General features: G+C 57.1%; 2 protein-coding genes across 4 annotated transcripts; one reads left to right on the top strand and one right to left on the bottom strand.

Annotated features, from left to right (window-relative positions):
• The first annotated feature begins 854 nt into the window (after positions 1-854).
• PRR35 (proline rich 35) lies at positions 855-26116 on the top strand. Of its 3 annotated transcripts, XR_007504566.1 has the most exons (4): positions 8022-8266; positions 19976-21687; positions 22744-24740; positions 25107-26116. XR_007504566.1 is itself a non-coding variant. In XM_049791740.1 (3 exons), the coding sequence occupies exons 2-3, from the start codon at positions 20066-20068 to the stop codon at positions 23675-23677; spliced, it is 2556 nt and encodes an 851-aa protein (XP_049647697.1). In that variant the 5' UTR covers positions 855-1193; positions 19976-20065; the 3' UTR covers positions 23678-26116. The 3 variants fall into 3 exon arrangements, 2 of the variants coding, with proteins under 2 accessions (XP_049647697.1, XP_049647696.1); XM_049791740.1 differs by lacking the exon at positions 8022-8266 and adding an exon at positions 855-1193 and having other exon boundaries at positions 22744-26116; XM_049791739.1 differs by having other exon boundaries at positions 22744-26116.
• On the bottom strand, positions 4617-8861 carry LOC126034262 (uncharacterized). The gene is made up of 3 exons (XM_049791741.1): positions 8545-8861; positions 5710-5937; positions 4617-5020 (listed from the first exon to the last, which is right to left on the bottom strand). Exons 1-3 carry the CDS (start codon positions 8608-8610, stop codon positions 4691-4693), a joined length of 624 nt encoding a protein of 207 aa, XP_049647698.1. The 5' UTR covers positions 8611-8861; the 3' UTR covers positions 4617-4690.
• Positions 26117-27692: the final 1576 nt, after the last annotated feature.

The raw sequence follows: 27692 nt of genomic DNA, 5'->3' as shown, positions 1-27692 counted from the left end.
AATACCCTACCCAAAATAGGAGACTGATCTGCCCCGTTTGGCTCCCAGCTGAGAGGCACAGAATGTAAGCCGAGAAACAGGACTGGTGCTTTGCCGTGGGGAGCTGGTGGGATGGTGACAGTGGTACCAAGGGCTGAGAAGCCACCGGGTAAAACTGGGTGGAGAAGGCGGTGAAACAGGAATTTCTGCCCACAACCTGCAGCCCCTTCTCTGCACATCTAGGTGTGCACCCCAGCTGCTGGAGAGGCTGGAGATGATAGAGAAAAAGGAGGAAACTTCTTTGCTCCTGCTGGGGAAACGTCCTCAAACCATTGGGGACATCTGGCAGGACTGTAGGTGCAGCAGCCTCCTGCCTGGCCTTACGGTCCCCACCACGGTGGTGGCTGGGACACCTATGCACGCCTATGTGCCAGCAGCTCCCTCCCTACACCTCTTTGCCTTGGATAGGTGAAGGGGGCTGCCCCGGTCCCAAACACTGCACAGAGCTCTTCCTGGCCAGCATCCCACTCCAGGAGATGCCATCTCGGCAGCTTTGCACCAGCACGGTGGCCCTGATGCCTCAGGACCTGGTCTCCAGGCATGTTCGGAGAAGGATGGTTGGAAAGCCTTGGGAGCACCCCATTCCTGCCCAGCCTGGCAGCACCGGGGGCATTACTGGGGAAGGATAAATATTCTGCACTCAGAGAGCTGTAGATGGACGGCGGCATTTGGAAGCGAAGCCGTAGCCCCTCACCTGCTCGGCGGCGAGGCAGGCGCAGGATCAAGGCGAAGGCGCCTTCACATCTCGCTGGCCTTGAACAGCAGATGAAAGGGGGCCACTGGGAGCCAGGGATAACAAAAGGAGAGCGGGGAAAGTTCGGGTCAGGCAGGGATTTCTGGCTGGTGGGTTTTCCACTGAGAAATTCTCTCTGCCTCTTTCATGATGATGAAGATCCTTTTAATTTTTTTCTTCCCCCTTTCTCCTCTCCTTCTTCTTTTCCCCTTTCGCCAGGCTGATAGCTGGGAGCCGCGGAGCATGTGATGCATCTTCCATATAGGGGCAGGAGCAAAGCAAGACCAACTGATGGACGCCCTAGGGCCAGACTTGCAGACAATATATAACCTACTGCATGATCTAAAACGCTTCCCACTTTCACAGAGTGAACATCAGGCAGAGCGGAGCCGCAGCGAGGGAAGAGGAGTCCTGCGTGCAGGTAAGTCCTCGTCGTCTCCTTCCCCAGGAGGCTGTCCCGGGGAGGGGGAAGGTGCGAGGGACCCACTCCGCTCCTGCCGGTGAGCCGCAGCGCCCGGCTGTTGTGCAGGCAGGAAGGACGGGGCAGTTATTAGTGTTATTAGTGGGGCTTTTTTAACCCTTTTCGGGGCCAGCGGTGCCTGTGCAAGTCAGAGTTCGGGATGGCGGTCGGGAGTGTGGGAGATTGGGTCAGGCAGAGCCCAGCCTCAGCCTCTCTCCCTGCAAACACCACTGCTGTGAGCTGGAGAGGATCCCGAACCAGCCGCGGGTTCGTTTGCTCGTATTTCTTGCTGTCGACGTCTGCCTGGGCTGCAGGCAGTGCACGGCTCTTGCCTGGCTGCTCTCACACATCTCCCACCCGGGCACCGTCCCGTCCCACCTGCCCGCATTGGGGCTCCCCTTGCCTTTTACAAAGGAGCAAAAAGAATTCTCAAACAACTTTAAAAAGCACTTTTGCTCAGCCCGCTGCCTCCAGCGCCTGCCTGGCTGCCTTCACCTTCCTGTGCTGGAATCTCCTTTGCAAAGGAAACTGTTCCCAGCCGGGGCTGAATGGGGGACGTGGGCTGGAGGCAACGCGGCGGCAAAACGCAAAACAAAGCGCGCCGGGCGAGCGTCTGTGTGTGCGTGTGTCTGTGTGGGTATGTATGGGGGGGCTCTATACAGCCCACCTGCTGCGGCTTTCCCTATACCATATACCCGTCCTCACGGTGGGGGAACAGACTTCGTGCCTGACATAGTTTGCGTCCTGCTGAATGGAAAATAATCATAGCAACAGCTACGTGCTCTCCATGGCCACGCAGAGTTTATAGCAGGGTTGTTGGGGTTTTTTTTTCTGGTTTTCTTTGGGGTATCAACTGTGTCTGACAGTGATGTGGGGACTGAAGAGTCCTGGCTGTGTTAGGGGCTGGGAACCTCCGTGAACTCCCAGACACTTGGGCAAGCTGTCACGGACCCAGGCAAAACGGACAGCTGTAATCGTAAATGACTTACAGAGGGACAAAAATCATTAAAATGAATGTTCGGGGGCATTTCTGCTTATACACCCCTAGCGAGTGCATAGATGATAAAATTGCTCTGTGTGTGCAAGGGGGAGACCAGGCTGAGGATGTTCCCTTGTTCTGTGCCTCAGTTTCCCCGTCTGTGCACTTCACCTTCCCCCAGTCCTGCCCGTCAGCCCCGTGCAGTAGCGTTTGCTGTGGTCCCCCTGTGCCAGGGGAGCAGCTTTTTGTCGGGGCATCAGAATCTAGCAACACATCGTAATTAAGATTGTAATTAGATGACGGGACTCAGAAAATCTGCAACGTTAAGTCTGAGGCACGTCTACGAGCAGAGCCAGCTCTGCGGGGTGGCGTGGGTGGGAAAGCGACGGCTGCGTCCCCACCGCACCGGACTGGGATGGGGGGAAGCCCAGGCAGCACCCTGCACCCTGCCCATGGACGCCAGGGCTCTGGGCATGGCTGGAGTTGCTGATCCTGAAGGCAATCGTGTGTGACCAAGTTGGGTTACGGACCCAAGGTCTGATGCCCCCATGACACACAGGGCCAGAGTTGTGCCCGGAGGGTTTGGCAGTGATGGGCAGGGAGCTGGGGGTCCGTCCTGGGCGACCTGCCACGCGGTCAATGATTTGGGCCAAACTCTCTCTCTGCTACCACGAGCTTTTCCTGGGCAAGGGGGAGGGAAATCTGATTGCTCTCAATAGCTCAGCATCGCCAGGATTAGGCAGTGCAGGAAAAGCTGGCAGGGGCTCAGGGAGTCCCCTGCCCATGGCTTGGACCACATCCCTGGGAGAGGAGAGGACACTGGCTGGTGGCTGTGTCCCCTCGGCTGCGGGAAGGGGTCAGCTGATGGACCTTCGGAAACCCTTCGTGGTGGTAAATGCTGTCAGATTTGCCGCACTGAAATGAGAGCACTGCAAATGCCCACCCCCCCAGCTTTTTTGAGGCCCCTCCTCTCCCCTGCCAAGCTGGTTGCACTCAGCTTCCCCACTGCAAAAATCCCAGCCACGAGCAGGGCACCGAGCCGTACCCCCTGGGCCAGGAGGTGCACGCACGGCAGGAGCAGAGCCAAATCAGGCGAAGGGGTAGCAAAGCAGGTACCACCGGCTGCCCCTGTCCCAGTCCTGGTGAAGCTGGAGGTGCCCAGCACTGTACACTAGTGCCCAGCCAGAAGGAGAAGCAAAGATGTCAGGGATTTTTTTTTCCCCCTCATAGGATCAGATCATCCCCATCTCCCATTGCTTTTCTCCTCGCCACTTTTCTCCTCTCCGACCGTTCCCAAATTTCAAATCTGGGACAAATTTCAGGGTACTTTTGGCCAAGCTGAAGCCTAAAGTCAGCCCTGCCCTTTCTCCCATCCCCCAGACTGGTTTTGGCTAGCAGCGTTGGTTTTCATGACGGGGACATCAACAGCACAAAGCATCCACGCCAGCTCTATCCCTACATATTCCCATTCTTGATAAGCACCATCTGCAGAAGGTTTTACTCCTGCAGTGCCCTGCCCTACACCAGGGATCGTACCCTGGGTTTCTCGGCGGCACCTACAGCCCCCACGCAGCTGCGAGGTACCGCCTGTATGGGAACACCAGCCCTGCAGGGATCAGACCAAGTGCAGCTCCAGAGCTGCGAGCAGGACCCGTGTCCCTGGTCTCCTGCCAGGACCGGTGCTTGCTGTACCCGGAGATGCCCTCGGCTTGCTCTTCTCGTGCCGAGAGGTGGGCTTGGTTGCCCACCTTGGCGCTTGGACTGTTGTCTGTGTTTGCATCGGGCTTGGGCTCGTTATTATTTCCAATTATTATTATTTCCAATCACAGCGGTGTGGGGCTGGTGGGTGGGTTGATGGACACAGAGGGCAGAGCCATTGCTGTTCCATAGATCCTCAGCACAGTCCTGCAGAGCTTGAGGGAAGCATCCTTCAGATCTGGGGAGAAAAGGGACCAACCCCATTTCCAACGTGCCGTATCACAAGGAGCAAGCTGCAAGCCTGGCCAGAGGGAGCCGCAGACAGGGCAGAGATTGCAGAGGCTTCTAATCGCTCTCTGGCACGGGCTCCTTTCTGGGATGTGAGGCGGTTTCCTGGGCACGACATCAGCCCCCCCAGCCCAAACCCGGGGCGGGCACCCAGCCCGGCACTGGGAGCACTGGGAAGGGCTGGCAGAGGCAGCAGGGCTGGCACAGCTGTGTGGCTTTCAGAGATACTTGATCGATAGCTTCTTCCTAACACTCCCCCATTCCCCCAATCCCCACATGCATTTTTCATGCTAACCCCTCCTGGGCAAAGGCTGTCTACGCAGGAAAAGAAAAAGAAAAAAATACAAAACACAACAAACCACAACCAAAATCTACTTTTGTTTCTCTGGTCCCCGGAGGTTGTTTTAGTTTAAGGGCCAATCTATAGATTCAGGGCTGGGAATATCTTTGCTCCACGAACAAAGAGGCATGAAAAAGCTCCCCGGGGCTTTTCTTAAGCCTCTTCAGGTTGGCCCAGAGCTGGAAAAGGCTGGGCTCTGTACAGCGAGGCCAGATCTAATGATACAACACCGTCTGGGCAAGCTGGGGAGGCTGGAAATGGGAGCTGGGCTCCTCTGCAGCTCTTCTTGGGTTCACAGCCCTCCCAAGATGTGCCGGGATGAAGTGGGTAGCGATGGGGGTCTGCGGCTGCCTCCCCGGGGTGCAAAGGGTCTCCGGGGCTTCTCATACAGTTGCAAGTTGATCTATGCATGCAGAGCTGCGTCCGGGGTGATCGCAGGCCACTGTGGTTGGGAAGCCCAGTAGATCCCTGGGCTGGTCCTGCCTGGTCCCCCAGGAGAGAAGAGCTCAGATGAAGGTTTGGGTATTTCCCAGAATTAGGAAAAAACCTGCAGGAGTTTAGGCAAAGGGCAATTTTTAGGGCGAATCCCCTTTCTCTGTCTCCTGTTGGCTGTGAGGGGTGTTCCCTTTTTGCTCCCCATTTTTGGGTGGTACCAATAAGACCCACGAGCATCCCACAGCCTATGCTTCGCCAGTGCTCCCGTGACTCTCCCTCTCATCACCAGCACCAGCCCAGCCTGTGCAGGGATGCTGAGAGCCCCTGGCACCTGCCTGCCTGCCAGTGTGTGTGTGCTGAAGGACCGATCCCCCGGGCGAGGGCTTGGTGCTTCCCGGGGTCCCTCTAGACCCGCAGTCCCCCTATCACACCACACCAGGCACAGCACAGGCTGCTTCAGCCCCATTACCTTGGGAGCACATCTTTGCCTGTGACACCCAGGGCCAGACCCCTGTCCCCGGGGGTTTTGCAGCAAGGAGACTCCAGCAGCATCACGTGCACTGTCTGCATCCCAAAATTCCCATTATTTCCCTGTGCTGGGGCTGGAGCTAAAGGCACCGAGCCTGCACACAGCTCTTATAGCCCCACAGCAGTTTTTCTGGTCCGTAAAGAGCCCAGCCGGTGTGGGCAGTGTGGGGGCAGCCAGAAAGCATCCTCCCCGCAGCCCTCCCACGCACCTCCAGGGTCGAGGCATCAGGGCTGCGGCCACACCGAGATGGCTTGTCCGGGGTCCAGCGGACAGGAGCGCTTCCCCGCTCTGATGGCGAAAGGGCATGGGCCAGAAATAGAAGGGGGAGGAGGACGCCGTGACCTTTCCAGCAGCCGGTGATGAATAAAACTTTCCGGCTACCTGTAGGAAGGCGCAGGGCAGGCTCCGTTATCGTCTCATCAAAGGACGACGTCCCCTGCTAGCAGGACAGCGATTGCCGCAGCGCCTGTGGGGATTCCTGGAATGAACCTGCCGGTGCCCAGCTCCGGGAGTTGTATAGTTCCAGACACACGGTGGGCTCTGGCTGTGGCCGGGAGCTCTCAGGATGCCCCCGGAGCTAAGCAGAGAGGGATGAGGAGATGGCGGCTGCCACCAGCATGAGCAGGAGGGCAGATGAGAGCCAGCTCCAGCTCCCCTGCCTGCTAACAGGCTCCTGGGGCTGCTTAAGGGCTGCATCCCTTGGGACACCCCTCTGCCAAAGCCAGGACAGTCCTGGGCTGGAGGGGATGGGACCCCCCCCCCTGCCATGCTCAGCCATGTGCACAGTATGGGGGGGGTCTGGATCTGAGAGACCCCCAAAGACACAGCTCAGGCGGGGTCCAGCCCTGCTCCCATGCACAAGGGGACACGCAGAGGCAGTAGGGAGTGTGGTGCTGCAGCCGTCCAGGTGGACCGGGGTGCAGCCTGTCCCCCCCACCCCAGGCACCCCACTGAAGGGGTCCCCCCAGCCCTGTGGCAAAGAGACCTCAGAAGAAACCTGAGGGGGCTGCCGCCATCCCCTCCTCTTCCTCCCGCCGGGTGCTGGTGGCAGTGCCAGCACCCTGGGATGGAGCGAGTCAGGCGTCCGTGTCGTCCCCCCCTCCCACTCCCGGCTGTCCCCCTGCTCGCTGACCCGGGTGGGGGGGATGGCAGCCGGCTCCCCCCCGACCTCCCCCCTCACAGATGGCATGGGCAGCCAGCACAGGTGGCCCTGTGCCACGGCAGATTGGGACTGGCTGCCTGCAATGCGCCCGGGAAGGGCTGCGTCCCCACCACGGCTTGGGGATAAGAGCAAAGCCAGGGCCACCCCCCCCGTGACACAGGGGGTGCAGAGCCGAGGGGAGCACCGGAGACAGGTCTTAGGGTCCCCGCGCTGCCATGCCCGGTGCCAGATCCGGGACTTTGGCACTGGCACCAGAGTCCTGTAAAATACTAAACCAAGGATGCGGCCAGGCGATGGGGAGCCGGTGGGTCAACAGCGAGGGGGGACACACGGTCCCCTTGCTTGGCCCCCAAAGAGATGAGCCGGGCCAGAGCATCAGGCAGTTTTGGGAGGGTCCGATTTTAAGGAATTTCATTCAACAATGCCATGCAGGGTCAGCCCGACACGGATGTCTTGGTTGGATCCAGCATCTTGCAAGGGGTTTCAAGGCTACAGCTGCCCCTGGTCCTTCCAGCCAGGGCCAACGCTTAGGTGGGTACCAGATACCAAAACTGGGTGGCCTGGGGCTCACTATTGTAGGAGAAAGGGACCTGCAAGGGGAGGAGACAGGGGCACCCGTGGTCTGAATCACCCCCATCGGAAGCTTCTTTCTCTCTCCACAGATGATGGTGGTCAGCCCCACACAGGGATCTCAGGGCACGAGCTCCAGCGTGGGCATAGGGTGAGGATGATGGAATGAGCTCCAGGGTGGGCATGGGGTAGGGACAATGATGGGGTTGTCCCAGCTCAAGGTGTCCATCACGTCATGCAAAGGTAGGGGAGGGGGGGCACATCTTGCTCTGGAAATGTGGTGCAGGAGCTGTCAGGGCAAGGGTGGCGGCTGGAGCAGGTAAATGATTAATGCCGGAGAAAGCCAGGCTGGCATCCTGCCCGTCACTCGTCAATAGGAAAAGTTGGAGGGGAATTTTCACGTCTAACCTCCCCCTCCCACCTCTGCCTCCCCGCCGGGGGCAGAGGGCTGGAGCAAGGAGCCAGCTCCGAGCCATGCACGCACCCAGCCCCAAACCAGCCTCTTGCTGAGCACGTTCTCCTCCAGCCCAGCTGGTTTTGCTCCCAGCCTGCTCCGTCTGTGCACATTAAAGCTTTTTCTAGGTCTGAACTGCTTTTGGCAAGCCAGGCTCCTGTTGGCCTATCCCTCTCCCCATCACCCTCCCCATGGCTGGCTCCCCCCCCCATCCGCTCCCCGTCTGGCTCCTGCTCCCCCTCCCCGGTCGAAGCCCTGCCAGGGACATGGCAAATCAGCGAGAAGCCTGCGGGGCAAATCGGTACAAATGAGACCAAGCAAGAGGGTGGGGAGGGACGGCAAGGGGGGGGCGGAATGACTCCTGGGTTGGCTCTTCTCTTCCCGAGTTTGATATTTTCTGCAAACAACCCTGTAAACGCTCTGGAGCGCCTTTGGAAGTCACCTGCCCCCCGCCTCGGCTGGGTTTGGGACCGCTGGGTCCCAGCTGGGGGGGACAGCCCTCACCCCGCTCCCCCAGCCTCCCTGCAGCCTCCCGGCCCCGAGCGGGGACCCAGCTGGGACAGAAAAGGGGGCCGAGCTGTAAGTCCTGACATTTCGATCTGTTTCGGGGCTGGATGGGGTGGGCAGGGGGGGAAGGCGCTGGGGGCGGCTGAGGGTCTCACTTGCAGGGCCGGGCAGGGCACAAAAACCCACCAAGGACCTGGACGGGGGAAACGTTCCCCCTGTTAAAGGCTGCCTTCTCCCATCAGTTTTGCACTCTTCCCCCCCCAAAAAAAAGCCCAGCCATCTTATGGTGCCCGGGCAAACCCGGTGCCATGCCGCAGGCAGGGGCTCAGCCGGGAGACAGGAGCCGGTACCTGGATAGGGGATGTGCAAACTGTGGGAACGGGCAGAGAAACCGCTGGGTGCAGGGACGCGATCATTTCCAAGTGATGCTCTTTGATCCAAGTCGCCAGTCTCTTTGCAAGCCTTGTAACTCCTTCTTATTAAAGGCGCTCGGCACCAGGGAGGTCATATGGGGCCTTTCTGCTTGGGTTGCTCTCCTAATGACATGTCCGATTGCCTTCGCTGGGAATTTGCTCACGCGAGTCTCTGACAATAGAAAGTTTGTGGTGGATTTTTGGATGGTTTCCCCGCAACCGTGTGGTGGGTTGCAGAGGTCTGACTTTTCTTCCCACTGAAAAATGAAGCAATGTGTCAGGAAACAGCCTGGGCGGGCACAGAGCACAGATTAATTTTAACGTATTAACCTCTCCGTGTTCGTGTAATAAAGAAGAGCAATGGTTTTCTGCAGGCTTGGAGATGTGATGAGTATTTGCAATTGCAAAAAAGAAATTCAAACAGAGGGGAAGGGTGAAATTTAACAGTAAGACAATATTATCCTTTTTTTTTTTTCTTCTAAATCCCTCTTAATGGAAGCGCAAACTAAACTGAGCTGCTGAATTGTTGGAGGAGGTTAGTCATCGAAATGCGTCGACTAGGAGTATACCTCCTCACACCACAGAATGTGTGTTTACGATAATTTTGGCAATTAAATCAAGAAGTCATGTAAGAAGGAACAGTTCACAGCAGTCAGAGCCTTCTTAAAAATAAGGGCAAGGAAATCAGGTCAGTAAGTCCCAGATGTGTATCATGGTGGTGGCAAATCCTGGGACCTGGATGGAGAGAGGTTTTGGGCATCTATCAGGCGCTGCCTGCACGGCTGCATGGGGTCACCCCGCTCTTAACCCATCCTGCTCACCCACCTCCACAAGGAGGATTTGGGCTCCCCCCTATGAAAATCTGGGATGGGAGGTTGTGGATGTGTTACCCCCTCATCCCCTTGGGTCTTCTCACCCTTTCCTGGATGCCCCCAGGCATTTCAAGAGCCCTGCCTGACCCACGGGCAGTTTGGGGGGCACCCAGGTTTGAAGGGGGGGGAGGCAGAAAGTCACCCCCCTTCCTCCACAGGCATCTCAGGGACTTTCACAGCGGCTGCTCCTGACGTTGCCGGCCCGGCACCCGTCAGTGCTGCTGACACACGGTGCCGGGCAGCCCAGGACTTGCAAAACGTGGCTGCACAGCCATTTCGCGTGGTCCTGCGGCACGGCACAGCACAGGTTAATGAGCTGCCTTCCCCACTTTATGCACCAGCTAATAACATCCCTGCGTAAAGTCCCCGTGGCTTTGCCTCAGGCCGTTATTACTCCTCCTGGTCATTCCTTGGCCAGTACAGACCTCGCTGGGTGATTTTGTGGCCAAGCGCTACCTGCCCGCTCAGCATCTCAGCGACATCCCTCGGCTCCTGTCCCTGTGCTGCAGCCCAAACACTGCTCTACCCTTTTTAGGTGGGGGGAAGGAGCTGGAAACACAGGGAGCAAGACCACCAGGTAGCAGCATCCTGGGAGCTGCCTTGATCTGCATTTAAAAAAAAAAAAAAACAAAAAACAACCAAACACCCTTATCAAGAAACAGGCAGAAGGCAGAGAGGTGTCCACTGCCTGCAGGTGAGCCGGCAGCATCGCAAATGTTCCTGCCTGAGACTAAATATGTGTTTGGGGGGTGGGGGGGAGGAATCTGCCTCCAAAGGAGCTGCAAAAAGAGTGCTGCCTGGCGTGCTCGAGGTCCCGGCTCGCCAGCATCTTCCCAGAGCCGTGTCCCTCCGGCTTCCCTCCTCTCTGCTGGGAGAGTGCTGTCTCCCAGGAAAAAAAACAGAGTTTCTCTCCTGCAGACTTTGCAGGTCTCCCTGCCCGCTGGCCCAGAGCCAGGGCGGTCCCATCCCTGCAAGAGGGCTTCTGGCTGCTTCAGCTCCTGCACCTTCACTGGAGTCGATCCCAACCACGTCTCCCACCCTGCGATTTCCCTGCTGTTCCCACGCTCTCCCAACCAGCAGCAAACCATTTCCCCTTTAGTTTTTTTATTTAGCAGGTGGAGTTGCTGCTGCTTATGTAAGGATGGAGAGGGAGAAGCAGGGGAGGTTCCTAACTGGGGCCGTTTTGAAATGGGTTTTACAACAGGCTGGATTTCCTGGACGTGGTCACCAAACTGCACCAGTGCCACAGTCTGTACTGCACGCACTGCTGCCGGGTTGGTGCATCAACCCCCCCCAGCCCAGTTTAGTTTATCAGCTTTTACCTTAAATATACTCATTTCTTTGCAGTTGGCAGTTCCTTGGTGGCTGGTTAGACCTTGTTGTGATTTAAACATCTTCCTCATGGCTGCATCCTAAAATCGCTGGCAGGAGCCAGTGCCGGGAGCGGGCAGGCAGGAGCAGGGATGAGCCCGCATCCTCCTGGGTGTGGGCACAGCATTGCAACAGCCCCCTTTTCTAGGGGTGGTTGAAGTCACTGCCCCATCTTGGCCATGTTTTGCCTAAAAAGAGACCTGTCCTCTAACCTAGGAGAGGGGGGAATCTTTTAGGCATTGCCCTGGGGAGAGTCAGGATCCCAGCCAGGAAGAAGGAGGGGTGTACTCTGTCTGTGCCAAGGTCTGTCCCCCACAGCCCGCGGTCCCCTCTCCTGCCCTGCCCTCCCCTGCCCACCCCTGCCCTCCCAGGCTGGCAGGAAGGTCCAGCAGGAGGGAGGGAGTGAATCAGTGTGTCTGCTAGCAGGTCCGTGTCCCGGGGATGCGCTGAGGAAGGCTCTTTGGCTTCATGGGGCGATCCCAAATGAGGGCTGGGTGGCTGCCACTGGCAGGGCTCTGCTTGGGAAGCCCCCAGGGCCGCTGACCCGTCTCAGAAACTCTCAAGAGGGTCAGCTGTCGGACAGCCAAGCAATCCCCCAGGCACTGCTTGCTCCATCCCACGCTCTGCTGAGATATGCAGAGGTCCCTGAAAGGACGCGATGGCCCCTGGCTTGAGGTACCCTGCGGCACAAGGAGCTCAGACCCATCAGGGAGCACCCAGGGTGGGCCAGCCTCATGTCAGTCTCTGGGAAGGCTGTGAAGCAAGTCCTCAAAGTCCTTTCCAGCCTCGAGAATGATGAGAAGGTGCCAGGGTGAGTTTACCAGAAGCAAACCATGCTGGAGCAGCATGACTGCCTTCTGTGAGAAGACGACTAGCTGCCTGGATAAGGGGAGGGAAAGGGATGTTGTTTATGTGGCCTTAGCAGCACCCTTGACACGCTCTCCTGCAGTATCCTCATGGCCAAAATGGAAACATAAGGACAAGGTGGGTCAAAACCTGGTTGGACTGCCAGGCTCAACGGGTTGCGCTGAGCAATGCAAAGTGCAGCTCCTGGCTGGAGAAATGGGCTGGCAGTGACCCACCGGAGAGCAGCAAAGTGCAAAGTCCTGCATCTGGGATGGAGTAACCCTGTGAAGCAGGACACATCCAGGGCCAACTGGCTAAGAGGCAGCTTTGCAGGAAAGGAGCCAAATCCATCACATGAGCAGAACCAGAAGGTTGTCTTCTGAGAGCTGGACCAAGAGAGGAGAGGATGGGAAAGACCCTGAAGAAAGCAGGATGCATTGAATGGGGAACACAAAGACATGGACGGGGAAGGTTGAGGGAAATACTTGTGATGTCCGTATGAGGACATCCTCTCCTATAGCACAGGCAATGAGGCAACTGAGGATACTGCAGTGGACATATAACAGGAGCAGAAGAGGGTTGGACTGCAAGGGAGGAGGTGGGCAGGCAGAGGAGGAGTGAAGGCTCTCTGGCCCTGTCCTCAAAGGAAATCAGGTGGATTTGAACTGGAATAAGGTGAATTTTCTTGTTGCAAAATGGAGACTGATTCAGTAGAGCAAGACATGTGAGCAGCTAGTACAAGCGCAGCAGGTATGTCGTGGGAGAGAGCTCAGGATGTGAGAAAGGTTATATCAAGACAGGAACCTTTGGCCACCTTTGGAGTGTCTTAGGAGACATGATAAGAGCTCTTCCTTCCTTTCCTATCATTCCCATCCCCAGCACAGTTAAGGAGTGTGAACTGTCCAAAGATAAATGGAAAGTGAAAAGGAGGAGAACGTTTTAAAGTATTGGTGCTGAGGAACTTGACTGCAGAGGTTTGGGAAAGTCAAGGAGCCTTCTGGTGGGACAAGGGGTGTCAAAATGCACCTCGTTGTGCAACAGAACTCATTGCTTTGCAGGGGAGGTGACAGAGTGCACTGTGGTCTTACCCAGCCTGCAAACCTGTACTTACAACAGGGCAGAAGAGATGACCTAATGGCTGTGTCCACATGGAGGACCCTCATGTGGATTGGTCTGTGGTGGGAGGAAGAAGTGGATTTTGGGAAGCAGTGCAAAGCTGAGCTCCACATTGGCCTGCTCAGACTGCTGCCTGTGTGCTGCAGCACACGGGAGGGGACGGGCCCGGGTGACCAGGAGGAAGGGGCTTCTGGAGATGTGCCACCATTCCCAAAGTTTTGCCCAGTGGAAGGCTGAGAGGGCATCTCCCAGGGCAATGGTCACAGGCAGTGGGACGCCATCCTGGGCTGTCAGACCAGCAAGAGAAGGAGAAACCTGTGAGTGGGGAAGAAACTTCAGAGGTCACAGAAACTGGAAGAAGTTACGGAAATTTTTCAGAAGCAGCATATCATGTCCAGCATGAAGGTGACTACATCAAGCACCCTTCGAGCCCCTGGGAACAGGGAAGGTAACGCTGCAGTGCCATTTGGACCTCCAGGAGCCCTGCACATCACAGGCATGACACAGACTTTACCACGTAGGAGAGCTGGACTGTACCTTCCTATTCCAGCTGCATGCACTTCTCAAGCATCCCCCATTTCTCTCCAGACGCTCATCCTCTTCCCCTGCTCACCATGCCAGCCTTGGACATCATCTCCTCTGCATACCTTTGGGTGCCAGCCACACTGCTGACCCTCCTAGCTTTCACACAGTCACTTTCCCCTCTACCCAGCTGCACGTTTTCATTTGGAGACTGAGGCTTCACAGATTTGGCAGTCTGTTTGCCATTGTGCCACTGACTCCACGGCTGGGAGCCTGGGGTCTCCTGGGGCTCCATTAGCAGGTAGAAGTGGAGGTGGAGGAAGGCGTAGGGAACTCTTGTAGTGGGGCTCAGGCACAAGCTTGTGCGGGTGGTTGATATAATGTAGAGAGACAGTCTTACATCTCCTCACCAGGAGATGTACATCTCTTCCCCTGAAGGGCTTGCGGCAGGAAAGGCTGTGGTAGGAAAGCCTTTTGCGGTGAAGGACCCTCACATCTCTGGAGAGTAGCCTGGAGGCTGTGACGGCCTGATCTCATCTCTCAAGAAGCCTGTGAGTTGGGTTGTGTGTGTCACAGGCAGAAGACAATGACTCCAACCCATTGTCACTTGGTTGAACGCTTGCCACCACGTGTGCTTTTCATAGGATGCTGGTGTTGCCCCCGGGAGTCTTCAGGCTAGCTGAGATTCAGGGAGAGACAGCTGCTTTTTTGGGATGGAGGCTAGAAGCAGAGGAGCTCAAGAGAGATCAGAGACATAGAAACACCTCTTGAACAAGTGCACAGAAGGAAGAAGGTTTTGACGCAAAATTAGGGAAGACTTGTACACGTGAAGGTGCCGTGGCTCTGGCACACAGCAGGGAGTGGGTTCATCATCTGGCCTGAAGGACACGCCAAGGCTGGGCAGGTGATCCCAGACAACCACCTCATGTCTGGGCTGGTGTTTGGGAAGGGCTACAGACTGGCTTTGGTTCTCACCAAAAGCTGCCTGGGAAGGGAACGTGAGCTTTTCCAACCCGAAACTCCAGATCCCTCCAAATGCTGGAAAACTAAAGGTTGGGAATCCAAATGCTATCAGATTTTTAGATCATGACTCTGACTTTGGCTTGCCCCCGGGATGTGAAGCACATGGTTTGGTGACCCCACACGTGGAGATGTGCAAGTGGTGATGAAGAACCCTCCTGGCAGCAGAGTCACACTGAGCTACAGGACACGGGTCACAGCCTCTGGGCCTCACAGGCAAAGACGTGGTAGGTAGGCAAACATGGAAGGATTGGCTGTTGGGAGCAGATGGGAAACACCAGGCCTTTCTGAAGACATTATGTGGCTCTGGGAAGAGGTGAGATTTTGGTGCAACAATAGAGACCAAGCCAGACGAAGGCACGCTTTGAGATGGGAATAGTTCAAAGCCGCTGATGTAGGGACCCCCAAAGGTGGATGTAGCAGGACAGCCTCACAGAGTCACTCTTGTACAGCATACAGCTGCTGTATGGGGTGAGGTTTGGGAGGTGCAGAGCTCCCAGGCCTCATCAGCCCAGGTTTTCCTCCTCTTGCCAAGTGCCTGCTGCTTTGCCATGGCCAATTGCCCTCCTCCCAGCCTCCAATAAATGCTTAAAAGCTTAAATCACACAACCCCAGGCTATGAAAACGAAAAGGGACCCGATATTCACTAATAGCCAGGCAGGCCCTGCAGCAAAAGCATGTAGCGTAGGGAAAGTGGTTTGCATTGATCCGCGGCTCCCCGCTGCCACCCGCTCCCCTCCCTGCGATGCCTATCTGGCTGCTCCAGCCTCAGCACTGGCCAAAAAGGGATAAAACCCCACAGGAAGCACCGGTACAGGACAGTCTGGGTAATGGCAGGAAAGGGATGGTTTGTGGGGTTAGTGTGAGATCCCATAGAAAAGCCACCCTCCCCCGGTCCCCACTGTACCACCCTGGCTAGCACAGTCATCAGGGCAGCACGCTCCCTGGGATGGCAATTGCTGCTGACAAATAGCAATGCTGGGACCACACAGATTGGCATGATGCTGAGCCCCAAAAGCATGAGCTACATGGACAGCCCAGAAGGAAGAAGCTGGGTGGACATAGGGAGAGGGAATAGTTGTCCCTGCATTTTGTGCTGGGTGTGCAGGGGACCGCAAATGAATTCCCACATGTGCAGGGTAGGACCAGCTCATGAGAGACCGAGGGAACCCGCAGCTGCAGGACGATGTGAGACGCAGGAGGTTCATCCCAGCATCACTGAGTGGAGAACTTCAGCGGCTTTCTTGAGCCCCTTCCTCCATGCCATGTCCTACGGCCATCTGGGAAAGGTTGAGGGCAGCCAATTTCCATGGGATCATTGCGGGTCCCTGGCAGCCTACACGCGGCGTTGAAGGATTCAGAGGACAGCGACAAAGAAAGGAGGACATCATTTTGAGAGATGGGGGTCTTTGTTCCAGCCGGAAAAGCTCTTGGGGGTCTGAAAAAGCTGATATCAGGAAAAGTTCACAGCGGCAGGGCTCCTCCGGTGGGCGCACAGTCTGCAGAAGACCTGTCTTTGAACCAGACTGCTGCACTTCGACAGTGTTTTTTTGTCTCTCCCTCCCCTAAGCGGTGGGCGCAGCTATGCCTATGTATGGAGGGAGAGGGCTGCAGTGCTGGTTTGTATTGATAGAGGAAACCTGGCAGCCCGAGCCCCCACCTGCAAAGAGCTGCCGCAGACTGGCAGGAGGCTTAGGGAAGGGGAAGAGGTCTGGAAGGGTTTGGCCTTACGTCCAGCTTCAGCCTGGGAAGGAGACAGTGAAGCAGGGGTGTGATGATGAACCATGTGGCTGGAGGGTGGACAGGGACCATGGTTGCTGCCTCCGCCAGCCAAAGAGTTGGGGGACATCAAAAGAACTTGTGGGGACCAGCAGGCTTGGGAAGCCAAAGGAAGAAGCTCTGCAAAGTGTGCCGGGAACTCCCTGCTGCAGGATGCTTTGGGGACTAAACGTGTCCACAGCTTCAAGAGAAGCCCAGGTAGATTCACGGCAGGGAGGGCCACTGACATGTGCTGCACGCTGCGGCACCCAGTCTGCTGTAGGGATGCGCTGTGATGGCTGAGGGGTTAGGAAAATTGGAGCAGTACCACAGATGCTTGCCCTACATCCTGGGCATCTGCTTTTGATTAGAGACATGGAGCTAGATGGACTCACGATGTGATCCGGTTCAGCTGCCCCAATGGTTGCATGTACTCCCCTGCATCCCTGTGTCTGGAGCTCAGGCTGGGACTGGGGAATTTTTACATATTGGAGCACTGGGGACTGTAGATCTCATTCCTGGGCATCTCTCCCTTCTTCCTTCCCTTTGTCTCTCCCTCTCTTTCTTCTCCCCTTGCCGCTCCACTCCCTCCATCTGACCATGCCCCCCCTCTCCTCAGCAGTCCTGGGGAGGAGAGCAGGGATGCTGCAATTCCCAGGCACAGGTGCGCGGTCCCCGCCGCGTGCTGCCCCCAGGCACGGCCCCCACCGCCGCAGCTGACAGCCCACTGGAAATAATGTGTTGTGGCAGAGAGAGACTCAGCAGACCACGAAGATCTGCTGGTGCGGGAACTGCTCAGCAACCAGGAGCCGCAACGCCTGTCTCCCAGCTCCGCAGGGCCTGATCCGGCCCTGGGGATGCCTCCGCTCCGCTAGAGCCTGCCTGGCTCACACAGGGGGCACTTTCTCACCCTCTCCCCTTCTTTTTCTTTGCTCTTTCCTCTTCTCCTCCCTTGCTGTTCCTCTCTGCAGCGTTAGGAAGGTGGAAGCAGCCAAGCTGCCTGTCCCCGCGCGGGACGGCTCCCTGCCGTCTCCCGCACCACCGGGCAAAAAACAGCTTTCACAGCAGCATTGGAGGAGGAGGATCAGGTGTGCAGGAATGGAACAACCAGTTCCAGTCTCCCAGCAAAGATTTAATCTGCCTCTGGCATATAAACAGCAAATGTTTGTTCAACTGACCTGCAAACAGGCGGCGTGCATTGCAGCCGGGCCGAGGCACCCGGCTCCGCGCTCAGCTGCTCCGTGTTTCTTGCCCTCTAGCAGGGTGGGTGTACAGGGAGATAGGGCAGGGGATGAGGGCACAGCGACATCCAGGATGCTTGGGGCACCCCAGGCTCGGTGGCTGGAGCCAGGGAGCGATGCTCAGAGGGACCCCATCCTGCAGAGCTGCTGCTGCATCCCTTCTGCTCCCCTGAGCATCGCAGCGGGTGTGCAGAGCTCTCACGGCTCACAGGCGTGACGCACGCAGAAAGTGTCTGAGGGCTCAAGGACAAGCGTGTCCCTCTGGGCAGGCGGGCAGGCTGTCGCTCGCTGCGGTGAACCTGCAGGCAGGGGCCCCCGAGCTCTGCCTGCGCATCCCACTGCGATGGGAGAAATCAGCCTTGGCTGCTACAGGTCAGGTCTGCACCCCTGGAGCTCTCCTCAAAATCCCAGGGGACAGGGGTTCATTACAAGGGGATGTTTTTGCCTATTTTCTGCAAGACCAGATCTTAGCGGCAGGGTCAGCTTCCAGCTCGACTGACACGTGGGTATGCAGAGGGCTGTCCCCAAACCCTGCCTGCAGCTCAGCCTGCCCCGCAGGCTCCTGTGCCGCACTGGGGAAGCCACAGCACTGCTTGTTCCCTTTCCCCATCGCAGGCAGGAGATACTCTCTGCTGTTTGACAACAAACCTCAGGAAGAAAGTGGAAAGGGTCCTACGCAGGTAATTCCCTCTCCTGTCACCCAAATGCTCTCACCGTGCTCCCAGAGGAAGGTGCTGCCTCTTGGTGCCAGTGGTGAGGAGAGTGGGTAGCAGAGCATGGAGCATCTTTCAGCCCAGCACAGCCACAGCCTGGGCATGGGACTGGCAGTACTGTCCCCAGGGCCACCGCTCCTGCCGGGCACGTGGTTATTTCAGGCTACGGCCAGATCAGTGATGTGTACTTGGAGCGGGGTGCTCAGGGGAAGAATCATGGGGCTCTGAGGTGAGAAGCCAGCCCCAAGGATGTGGGCTCACCAAAGGGAGCCACCTGCAGCAAGCATGCAACCCAGCCCCAGGAGGCGGGGAGCATCGTAGGGCCACAAGCCCCCCCAGGCCATGTGCAGAAGGATGCGGGCTATGACTGCGCTGGGCTGGGCAGGCTCCGGGCCGGTGGGGAGCAATGCCCGTTGCAGGGGCTGTCAGATCCTTGAGCCACTGCCTGGACCTGCCCCTGGGCAGCTCCTGGTCCTGGCTGCCCAAAGCTGCAGTGTGTCCCAGTGCACGGAGACGTGCTCTTTCCCTTCCCATCCTGCAAAATTTGTCTCCTTCTCCCCAAAAGCCAGGGAGCAGATTGTTTTCCCAAGTGGCTCCTGTTGCCACATCGGTGGCAATCTGGAGATGCTGCTGCTTCTTTCTCTTTCCCAGGCTGTGCATCCCGACGCTAGCCTGGCTGCAGAGTTCTGCCCCAGGACCTGCGGCGCAGGGCAAGGATTTGGCCCTTGAGAAATGAGCACCACCCACACCAAATGAGCACTCAAATTTGCTGCCCTCCCCAGGAGAAACACACGGTTTTGTTCTGATGGGGAAGCCGGCAAGTTCCTCCAGGGCAAAGCGGCGTCTGGAGGGTGTGACGCAGGCGTGTGCATTGGTGTTGGGTGCCTTGTGACTGCAGGAGATTGCTGCTTGGCCATCTGTGGACGAGCCCAATTTCATCAGCGTGGAGCCTCTGCAGATCTGGCTCCTCTGGGAGGCAAGGAGTCGGGGTGCTGTGCTCACTTGCCCCCTTCTGGGGCAGGCAGGGTGACAGGCTACAGGAGAGGCATTGACCCCACTGTCCCCAGGGAGGCTGCGGTGGGAAGCACACAAGGACCAGCCCTGCGTCGGGGGGCTGCGGGGGACGTTTGCCAGACATTTCAATCTTGGGGAAGACACCTGGAAGTGGGGAGGTGTGTTTTAGCCTGGATTGTTTTACCCCTGTCCTGGCAGAGGACAGGGTCAGTCCCATGCAGCCAGGGAGGCAGGACCACCTTACCAGCAGCGATGCCAGATTAAAGGCAGTCAGTCCGCAGCCTCTCCCCATCCTGTCTGTCCATCTGACTGTCCTCTTTGCACCACAACTGAACGTTCATGTGTAGGGTTGCAGGTATCTACATTTAGCCCAGCTCTGCACCAGCTTTGGTGCATGAGCTTTGGAACATCTCAGTCGGCTCTGGCACTGCAGCACCCCAGGAGACGGCAAAGCCGCGCAGCTCCGTGCCCAGCACAGCGTTCAGGGCTGCGGACGGGTTTCTCTTTCATCTCCTGCCCTCAGCAGGGAAATCATCTCTGGGCTGGGTTGGGGCTGCCCCAGGGAGGCTCCAGCTGGGCAGGCAGGTCGCCTGGGCGCTTCAATGTCAGCTTGAGGTGGTTTAGCTTCAACGCCTTTAATAGTGTTTGTTTTCCTTTTCCTCTGAGGTGGTTTGACAAAAGAGGGTTAATAATGGGGCCAGCATGTATGGGCACACCAATAGGGTTTGGGCAAAAATTCCATCACTGGCCTGGGTTTAAATCCCAAACACGGGAGCTTCAGACTGAGGTCCCAGCAGCTCCACTCCCCTGAAGCCAGGAGATGCCCACAGAGCAAAGCCATCTGTCCGGGGAGCCGCAGGCACAGCTCACCAGCTCCATGCTGTCCTTCTTCCAGGGCACACAGCGGTTCCCAGGGAGGTGTGGGAAGATTCACGTGCCGTGCCCCTCTGTTCCCACAAGGAGCCATCTCCAGGCACCTGCCACCATGTCCAAGGACGACGTGGGCTGCAAGCTGACCTCGGTCTACAAGCACAAGGAGAGGAAGCCAAAAAAGCCTCACTACATTCCAAGGCCATGGGGCAAGCCATACAACTACAAATGTTTCCAGTGCCCCTTCACCTGCATGGAGAAGTCCCACCTCTACAACCACATGAAGTACAGCCTGTGCAAGAACTCCCTCTCCCTCCTCATCGAGTCCGACTGGCCCTACAAGAAGGGCAATCTGCTCCACCCGGAGCTGCGACTCCTGCATGCAACGGAGACCTCCCGCCTGCGCGGGCGGCGGGATGAGCAGGAGACCTGCGACTCCTCGGCCATGTCGGGAGGGTCAGTTAGGATCAAGCAGACCTCCGTCAGGGACAGCCGTGAGGACAAGCCGATGTCAGGGGTGGAGATCCTGCCTGCTGAAGGGGCTGGTGAAGAAGGTGGCCCGTTCCAAGAGGAGGAGGAGGATGTTGCTGGCCTGTTGAGGGAGATGGATGCGGGGGAGAAGAAAGAGAAAAATGAAGAGGCAGGTTGCCAAGGTGACCCAGCTGAACCAGAAGTGAACACTTTGGTCTTTGGTTTCAAGAACAAGAGGGAAAAGCCTTGCAAGGAGGTAGAGCCCGACTTCATCATCACAGACGTCTTCTCCCTCAAGAACCACGTCATGAAAAGCAGGGAAATGGCCTCCCCAGACCTAGATGCTAAGCCAAAGCATTGCAAAGTGCCAAAGAAATGCCTGGCCAGCAGCGGGATCCTCATGGAGCAGTGGAAGCTGGTGGCAAATGGGCAAAGGAGGACCACATCTGAGGTCTCCCCACCTTGTACTGACAGCAACATCATCCCGTGCTACCCCCCTCCAGCCTACAGTGACTACCACGAACCTCAGGGCCTCAACCTCTCACTACTGGGTATTAATTACCCATTAAACCCCAGTGTCTTCTCCTACCTGAGCCCCACCATGGCCAACAGTGCTACAACTCACCCGCACTTGGCTCAACTGCCCTTCCTGGCCTCCACGGCCCAGCTGATGCATCCACATGCCTCCCACTTCCAGCCTCTGCAGAGCCCTGAGCGCTCAGCCTTCCTTCCCCGCTTCTACTACCCCTTGCTTTTCGAGCACACCTTCAGCTCCACTGAAAGCAAGATGTCCTCCAGTAAGCCAGAAGCCCAGCAGCTGGTGGGCTCTGTCATGCCCACACCACCCCAAGCCAAACCTCCCAGTGAGCCAACCAAACCAGGGCTGCTGAAGGTACCCGTTCTGAAGACAAGTTTTCCTTGGTCCAAAGGTGTCAGAGAGGAGCCAGCCTCCGAGCTCAGCCACCCTGCCATGCTGGGGCAGGAAGAAGAGGAGAAATGGCTGTCCCAAGAGAAGGAAAGCAACCCAGCTTTGGGCCTCAACAACCTACGCAAAAAGCCAGCCACTGACATCTACCAAAACATGGTGGGGATGAAGGACGGCGCTTTTGCCCCCAGCAGCATCCGGAAGACAGAGTTACCGGTGGTGACCTGTCTGGAGACCAGCAGCTCTCCAGGCAGCTCTCTCAAGAGGAAGTTCACTGCCAATGGTCTGGACTTGATAGGACCCGAAAGACTGATGCCTGGAAAACTCAGCTACCAGAGCAGGTAAGGTGCCTGTGATCTCTCTGCCTCTTCCTCATATCTGGTTGGCCCTAAACACCATCTTCATACCCCATCGTATTACTGACCCCCCCCCCCCCTTGCTTGTAAACCGTGAGATGAGTCTCCAAGGGCTGAGCGCGCTCCAGGCTGCTGGTCCATACCAATGCCCACTCAGAGCAGGGCTTTTGCCCTCCAACAACAAAGGACCTGAATAGCCTTCGGATGCATCCAAGCACCTGGGCTATGTCACCACTTGCTGTCCCTCACTTTCCCCTGTTTTATACAGAGCCAGAAGTGAGGTGGTGTCTGTGTGGTGTGGACCTGCACTCCCCAAGCACCAGGAAATCTCCTCTTGGGTCCCCAGATATCCCAGGGTTGCTGGAACAATCATTGCCTATTTTTAAACACACACATTTGCATTCCTTTGATTTGCCTTCTGGTTTCAAAGCCCGGAGGGAGGGTCACGTTTCCAAACATTTCCTTTTACCTGGGGCTAGAAATGTGCACAGCTCCTTTTAATAAAATTTCAGTTCCTCCCCTGGTTGTGCAAGTCCAGCTGTGGCTCCAAGACAAATGTCACTGTAAAACCACTGTTTTTGGCACCCGGAGGAGCTTTCTCTGGAGAAGGTCTCCATGGTTTCCCATCTCCACCTGCTTCTTCCCTGCTCTCAGGCTGGCTGGAGAGATCCCCTCCAACTGGGCCTTCAGGACTGTAGGATGGTCATTTCCATCAACATTCCCCAGTGTTCCAAGAAGGAGAATCCAGGTTTGGCTAGTTGAGGTGGGATCACTTACCAGCCCCCCTCTCCCCAGACTGGTCTTGGTGGGTGTCATGAAATAGCCTGTGTCAGGGTCCATCCACCTCCTGGGAGAACAATTCCAGGAGCAGGTCCAGCCAGGGGTCTGCATGCTCAGACCAAAGTCCTCTCTGGAAGGGCCTCATGCTGGCAACAGACAGTGGAGGAACCCTGGCTGAATCTGGTAATGCTGGCCCTGGACATATGCCCAAGGATTTTCCTATCTCTTTCCCTACTGATTGTATCCACTTCTTCTCTGCAGTGGTTCAAGGGCCAACCCTGGCCACCTCCCCAAGGCCCTGGACCACTGGAACGCGGAGGTCCTCACAGGCCAGCCTGAGGAACCAGAGAGGGGCAATGACACTGAAGTTCTTCCCTCTGTGGGTAGTGGCCTAGACCATGGTCTCTGCAAGCAGAGCAGACCCCAAGAGACTTTTGCCACCATGATGGACTCTGAGGCCACAACCGTGCTTATTGGGGACCTGTCCAAAACCTTAGAAGAGTACCAAGAGGTGGAGAAGCAACTGTCTGATCTGGCAAAGGAGGACACCCCTGGGCAAAAAGAGCTGAGGGACCAGCTGGTCAAAATCCGAAGGGAGCTCTACCACATCCACCAGGCACTGGAGAAAGCCACCAAACCCCATGAGGGGCCTCTGGACCTCTCGGTGAAGAGATCCTCTGAAGGTCTGGAGAAGGTCCAGCAGGCCAAGAAGGACCCCTGCAACATGAACCTGGGAAGTGAGAAGCTCCATGGCAAAGACCAAGGGACCTTCAACAAATGTACAGCCACCGGGGAGGCGGGAGACGGGGAGGGGCTGCCAAACTGCCTACTTGAGGCAGAGAACAAAACCATCGACCTGTTGATCAAGATGAGCCGCTCCGAGAGCCTCCGGGCATCCTCCTCCGAGGCCCATCTGGGCACTGTGATCAAGGCTGAGGTCCTGCCGCTCACCATGCCCCTGGAGCTCCGGCACGTGATGGAGCCCTACTACAGCCGTACCACCAAGTGCGAGGCAGACTCCAGCGTCCTGCTCTGCTCCGATGGCAGATCCAGCACCACCCAGGGCCCTCAGCTCTCAGTCACCACTGAGGATGGGCCCCTGGGCTGCCGGGCCATGCAACGTTCCCTCTCCTGCAGCCTTCCCAGCGAGACAGACGCAGTGTGTGTCCACAGCCCTCTGCATGCCGACCCCTAAGTCCACCTTGCTCGAAAGCTCCTGGATCTCACTGACCACCTCATGCTTCACCTTTCTAGTGTCCCACCTCTCCGCTCTCCCTCTTCCCCATGGATGAAAGCTTAATGACTGCCTGGCTGGGGCCACGTTGAGTGGGGTCCCAGCTAGCTCCCCCAGCTGACTCCACAAGGTGTAAAAAAACCAGTCCCTGTCCTACCCCAGTGTCAAGGACAGTGCTTCTGGGCTCTGCATGCTCCACAGCTTCAGCTCCCTGGTCCTGGAGCTCCCTTCGAAAGGGAAGTCACTGGCAGGCAAAAAAAGAAAACTGCTGAAAGCACCAAGCTTTCGGTAAAAGGCTAATCCAGCTGTCTCATCAGAGACACTCAGGGACTTTTGCAGCCCAGTTCCCATGATCTGTGGACAGGGGAGGAACCACAGACAGGGTATCTGCAAGGCCAAGCTTTGGTCCAGCCGTGGTTGTGCTCAGACTGTGGCTGTCACCTTGTACAGAGTAAAGACATGGTGGCTTCGCCCCATGGTGGCTTGAGAGTCGCAGCAGGGATGCCCAGCTGGACTGACCCAGAGGCCAAGTACTTTCTGCACTGTGGAGACAAGAACATCTTCCCGGCCACAATGACAAAACAACATGGGAGCCACCTTGCCACAGCTCCACACCTGGATCATGAGCTCTCCTGCCAAGGGCATTTGCCACGTGTAGGGACTGATGGGCTGTGGGGACTTGTTCCTGCCCACCGGTTCTCCAGTGTCCGGCTCCTTCTTTTGCCTTTACACAGAAAGGACTTTCCCTCCCTCTGCTCCGATGGCCTCTCCCCATGCAGACATGATGCACATTCCTCACAAAGGCAGAGTACAGCTCCCATGACCTCCTGCCCACTAGTCCTAATCCCCCAAATGATGACACATGGGACAGCAAAATAGGTGAGACGATGCTGCCACGTACCCCACTGCTCGAGGAGCAAAGACCCTAAAAACAACTGTGAAAGGACAAGCTTGACCTATCCCAAGCTGGAACGATGCTGAGCAGTCACCCCTCAGCCAGAGCACCAGAGAGCCACCCATCCAGGTAGGTGCCTGCTCCTTGTGGGATGAGTGCTGGCCTTCCCAAAAGGCCACCTTCTCCCTGTGCTCGCTGGGGGCTCTTGCCTCTGTTGGGCAGGCTGGTACCCACCACAGGGCAGTCACACCTCCCTGTCCCCTGCCACCCTGCTGAGCAGCATCTGCTCTGGCTCAGGATGTCCCCGTGCTTGGGCCAGGATTTCTTGGACTCCCTCCCACTGTGGCAGGTATAATGTGCTCTCCTCAGCCTGGAAAAGCCAAGTATCCTTTCCTCTCCCATCCACACTCCCTGTTAAAGAGGTGGTGGGGTGTCCTGTTAGCACCCAGGGCCTTCACTGACTTGACCTGGTGGCTTGTTCTTTGCAATGAGAAGAGCTGGGATGCAGGGCAGGAGGGCAGGACAAAGAGGACAGCAAGCAAAGCCACAAATAAGGACCTACACAGCAAGGGAGCTTTAGAAGCTGGCTCTTCTCTGGGCACAAAGTGGACAATCCTAATGCAGGTGGCTGAAGAAGGCAAGCCCATGCATAGGACCTGGGACTCCCAAGTACTTCAATGGACCCAGACAACAGGAAGAGTTGACTCTTCTCGCCTGATTGCTCTCTGGACAAAGCTTCCACCTCATCAAAGTGGTTTATTTCTCACTCGAGGACTTTGCTTAGGGCACACAGGCCTGCGGAGTTATTGGTCTCTTCTCTCTCTCGAAAAGTATGGGGTGGGGAGTGGCAATCAAAAGGACGGATGCTCAGCTCAGCATCATGGCCCTTTTGAGCCAGGTCCAGATCTTCCTGATGGGCCATGTCCTCCTGCTTCCCAGCATGGCCCTGGCCCCATAAGGCCCAAGTGAAGGTTATGAGATGCCACCAGAACAGACCTGAGTTTGGGTGCAGGATCCTTGACCCCAGAGCCCAGGGGACGAGGCATTGGGCCTTCCTTTCTGGGTTTGAATAGTGTTGTCATCTTTGGATGCTGTAACACCATCAGCACAGCAGCCACCTCCATACCAAGCACCTTGCTCACATTACCCACTGCCAACAGCCTGCCAGTCTCTCTCCAGCCTCTTCTGCCACCCTGTGCCCCTCTGTCACCCTGTGCCCCTCTGTCACCCACCCCTTCCCAGCTCCCTCGTTCACACAGTCCTGGCAGCCGCTGTTCCCCATGCCAGCACCTCCCTGTTCCTGTATCTCAGGGCTCCCTACTCTCTCCCACACCAGCTTCTCTGTGCATTTTTCATGCCAGGACCCTCATCCAGCGCACAGCAGGGCACCCACAGGCACAGCCAAGAAGTTGGAGCCCCATTTTCCAGTGACATCCTTCCCTGCCCACCCGGCCTTTACCTCCTCTGAGGAACAACAAGACGTGTAGGTCCCTCCGCCCATCTGGGAACCCCATGTCCTCCCATCCCTGTTTTTCTTAGCAGATCCCCATCTGAAATTGGGCACCTTGGAGGTCCAAGACAACAGAGGGGTAGCTGAGCTCTGTGACCAGCAGCCCTGGGCTTCAGCAGAAGGTCTGTGCCCAGACTACCAGGCAGTGCTGCCTTTCACCCCTTTTTAGCTGAGATATTGCCTGCACACAAGTCACCTCTCCCTCCCCAGCCCCTGACTCCATCCTGCCACCCTGAGCTGGGATGCTGCCCTGCTCCGTGATGCCCACGCTGTGAGCTGGGCACATCTCCTGCGAGCAGAGCCCTCGTCGCGTTGCTCATGGTCTCCCTCACCTCTGCAGAAAGCCGGGAGGGCAAGTGGGAGGAGGAGGCCGATCACACAGTATTTATTGTTCACAGTTTTACGAATGTACAAAACAAAAACCAAACCATTAAAGGGAAAACCTGGAATGGAAGTTGCTGCTGTCTGCTTTGTTCTCCTCTCTGGGAAGCCCTGCCTGCTCTGGCCAGATCCTGCAGCAGCCCCACGCCATGGCTTTCCATCACAGAGCCACGCACTCCCCGCATTTTGGAGGCTCAAGGTTAGCCACCAGCAGGGTGTGGCCAGATGTTGATGCTGGCTGCACATGGTCAGTCTTTACATGGGTGGGTTTTGAATGTTTTCTTCTGCTGGATCAGCACTGGGACCCCAGTGGCTTGTCCCATGCTGGGGAGAGGGGCAGTCCGCTGTGTGTGAAGGCAGTCGTCAGGAGGAGAAATGCCCTCACAGGAGCCATGAGGGTCCTAATTCCTCCTGCAGAAGTCGCTGCACACACACAGAGCCTCTTCCTTTGGAGAGAGGCAGCCCAGCTCCCTTGACAAGTTCCCATGGCTTGGCCGTGGGGCTGTAGCACCTACACCTGGGTCCTGGTGCAGGGAAGAGCAGATAGGAGGGTGTGGGGTAAAGTCCCACGTCCCCCATGCCACCCTGCCGCTCAGCCTTTGCACCTCTTCCCCAGGGGTGCTGGTGGCACCCCCGCAGAGGGGATGGCTCCCCTCTCTGCTCTGCCATGGCTGTCCAGGGCAGTCCCCTGCCCAGGGACTGCTGCCTACGGGCCACCAGGATGGGACACTCGGGAGGTGGCCGAGCTGGTGGCACCACTCCAGTTGAAAAGATGAAAGCATTTACCTTTGCATTTAAATAATGGATGGGAGTTGAACTACCAGGGTGGCTTATCCAGTCTGCAATCTGCACCCCCAGGGCCCTCAGCCCACTCCAGCACAGGGCCCATTACACTGCTATTTGGTCACCCTAAAGGCATCTGATAGCAAGCCATTACCTGCCCTTTACGGCAGGCCCACCTGATAGCCATCTTTCTTGGTCATGGTTGACCAAAGTCCCCCTGCTTGCATGTCCCCCCCCACTTTTCTGCCAAGCCAAGACCAGTCCCAATCAACAGCTGGAGGACCCAGCCAAATCCCTCCCCTGCCCTGCTGAGGCCAGCAGCCCCCCTTCTCCCAGGGCTGGGGGGATGTGGGGTCACAGCAGGTCCCCGGCACAGCTTGGAGCCCAGCAGCTCCTGGTCAATGGAG

The sequence above is a fragment of the Accipiter gentilis genome, chromosome 33, assembly GCF_929443795.1.
Source record: "Accipiter gentilis chromosome 33, bAccGen1.1, whole genome shotgun sequence".
Classification (NCBI taxonomy): domain Eukaryota; kingdom Metazoa; phylum Chordata; class Aves; order Accipitriformes; family Accipitridae; genus Astur; species Astur gentilis.
Note: the sequence above shows the minus strand (reverse complement) of the source record. Positions and strands in the feature narration are given on the sequence as shown.

What these genes read in the sequence shown, in the direction of transcription:
- PRR35 (XM_049791739.1), top strand. Translation starts at nt 8,042, where the DNA reads ATGACTCCTGGGTTGGCTCTTCTCTTCCCGAGTTTGATATTTTCTGCA. An exon ending in ACAGAAAAGGGGGCCGAGCT is followed by an intron (nt 8,267 to 19,975) that starts GTAAGTCCTGAC and finishes TCCTTCTTCCAG; the next exon opens with GGCACACAGCGGTTCCCAGG. An exon ending in AAACTCAGCTACCAGAGCAG is followed by an intron (nt 21,688 to 22,743) that starts GTAAGGTGCCTG and finishes TCTTCTCTGCAG; the next exon opens with TGGTTCAAGGGCCAACCCTG.
- LOC126034262 (XM_049791741.1), bottom strand. Translation starts at nt 8,610, where the DNA reads ATGATCGCGTCCCTGCACCCAGCGGTTTCTCTGCCCGTTCCCACAGTT. An exon ending in TTTGCACATCCCCTATCCAG is followed by an intron (nt 5,938 to 8,544) that starts GTACCGGCTCCT and finishes TCCTGCTAGCAG; the next exon opens with GGGACGTCGTCCTTTGATGA. An exon ending in CTGATGCCTCGACCCTGGAG is followed by an intron (nt 5,021 to 5,709) that starts GTGCGTGGGAGG and finishes CTGGGGGACCAG; the next exon opens with GCAGGACCAGCCCAGGGATC.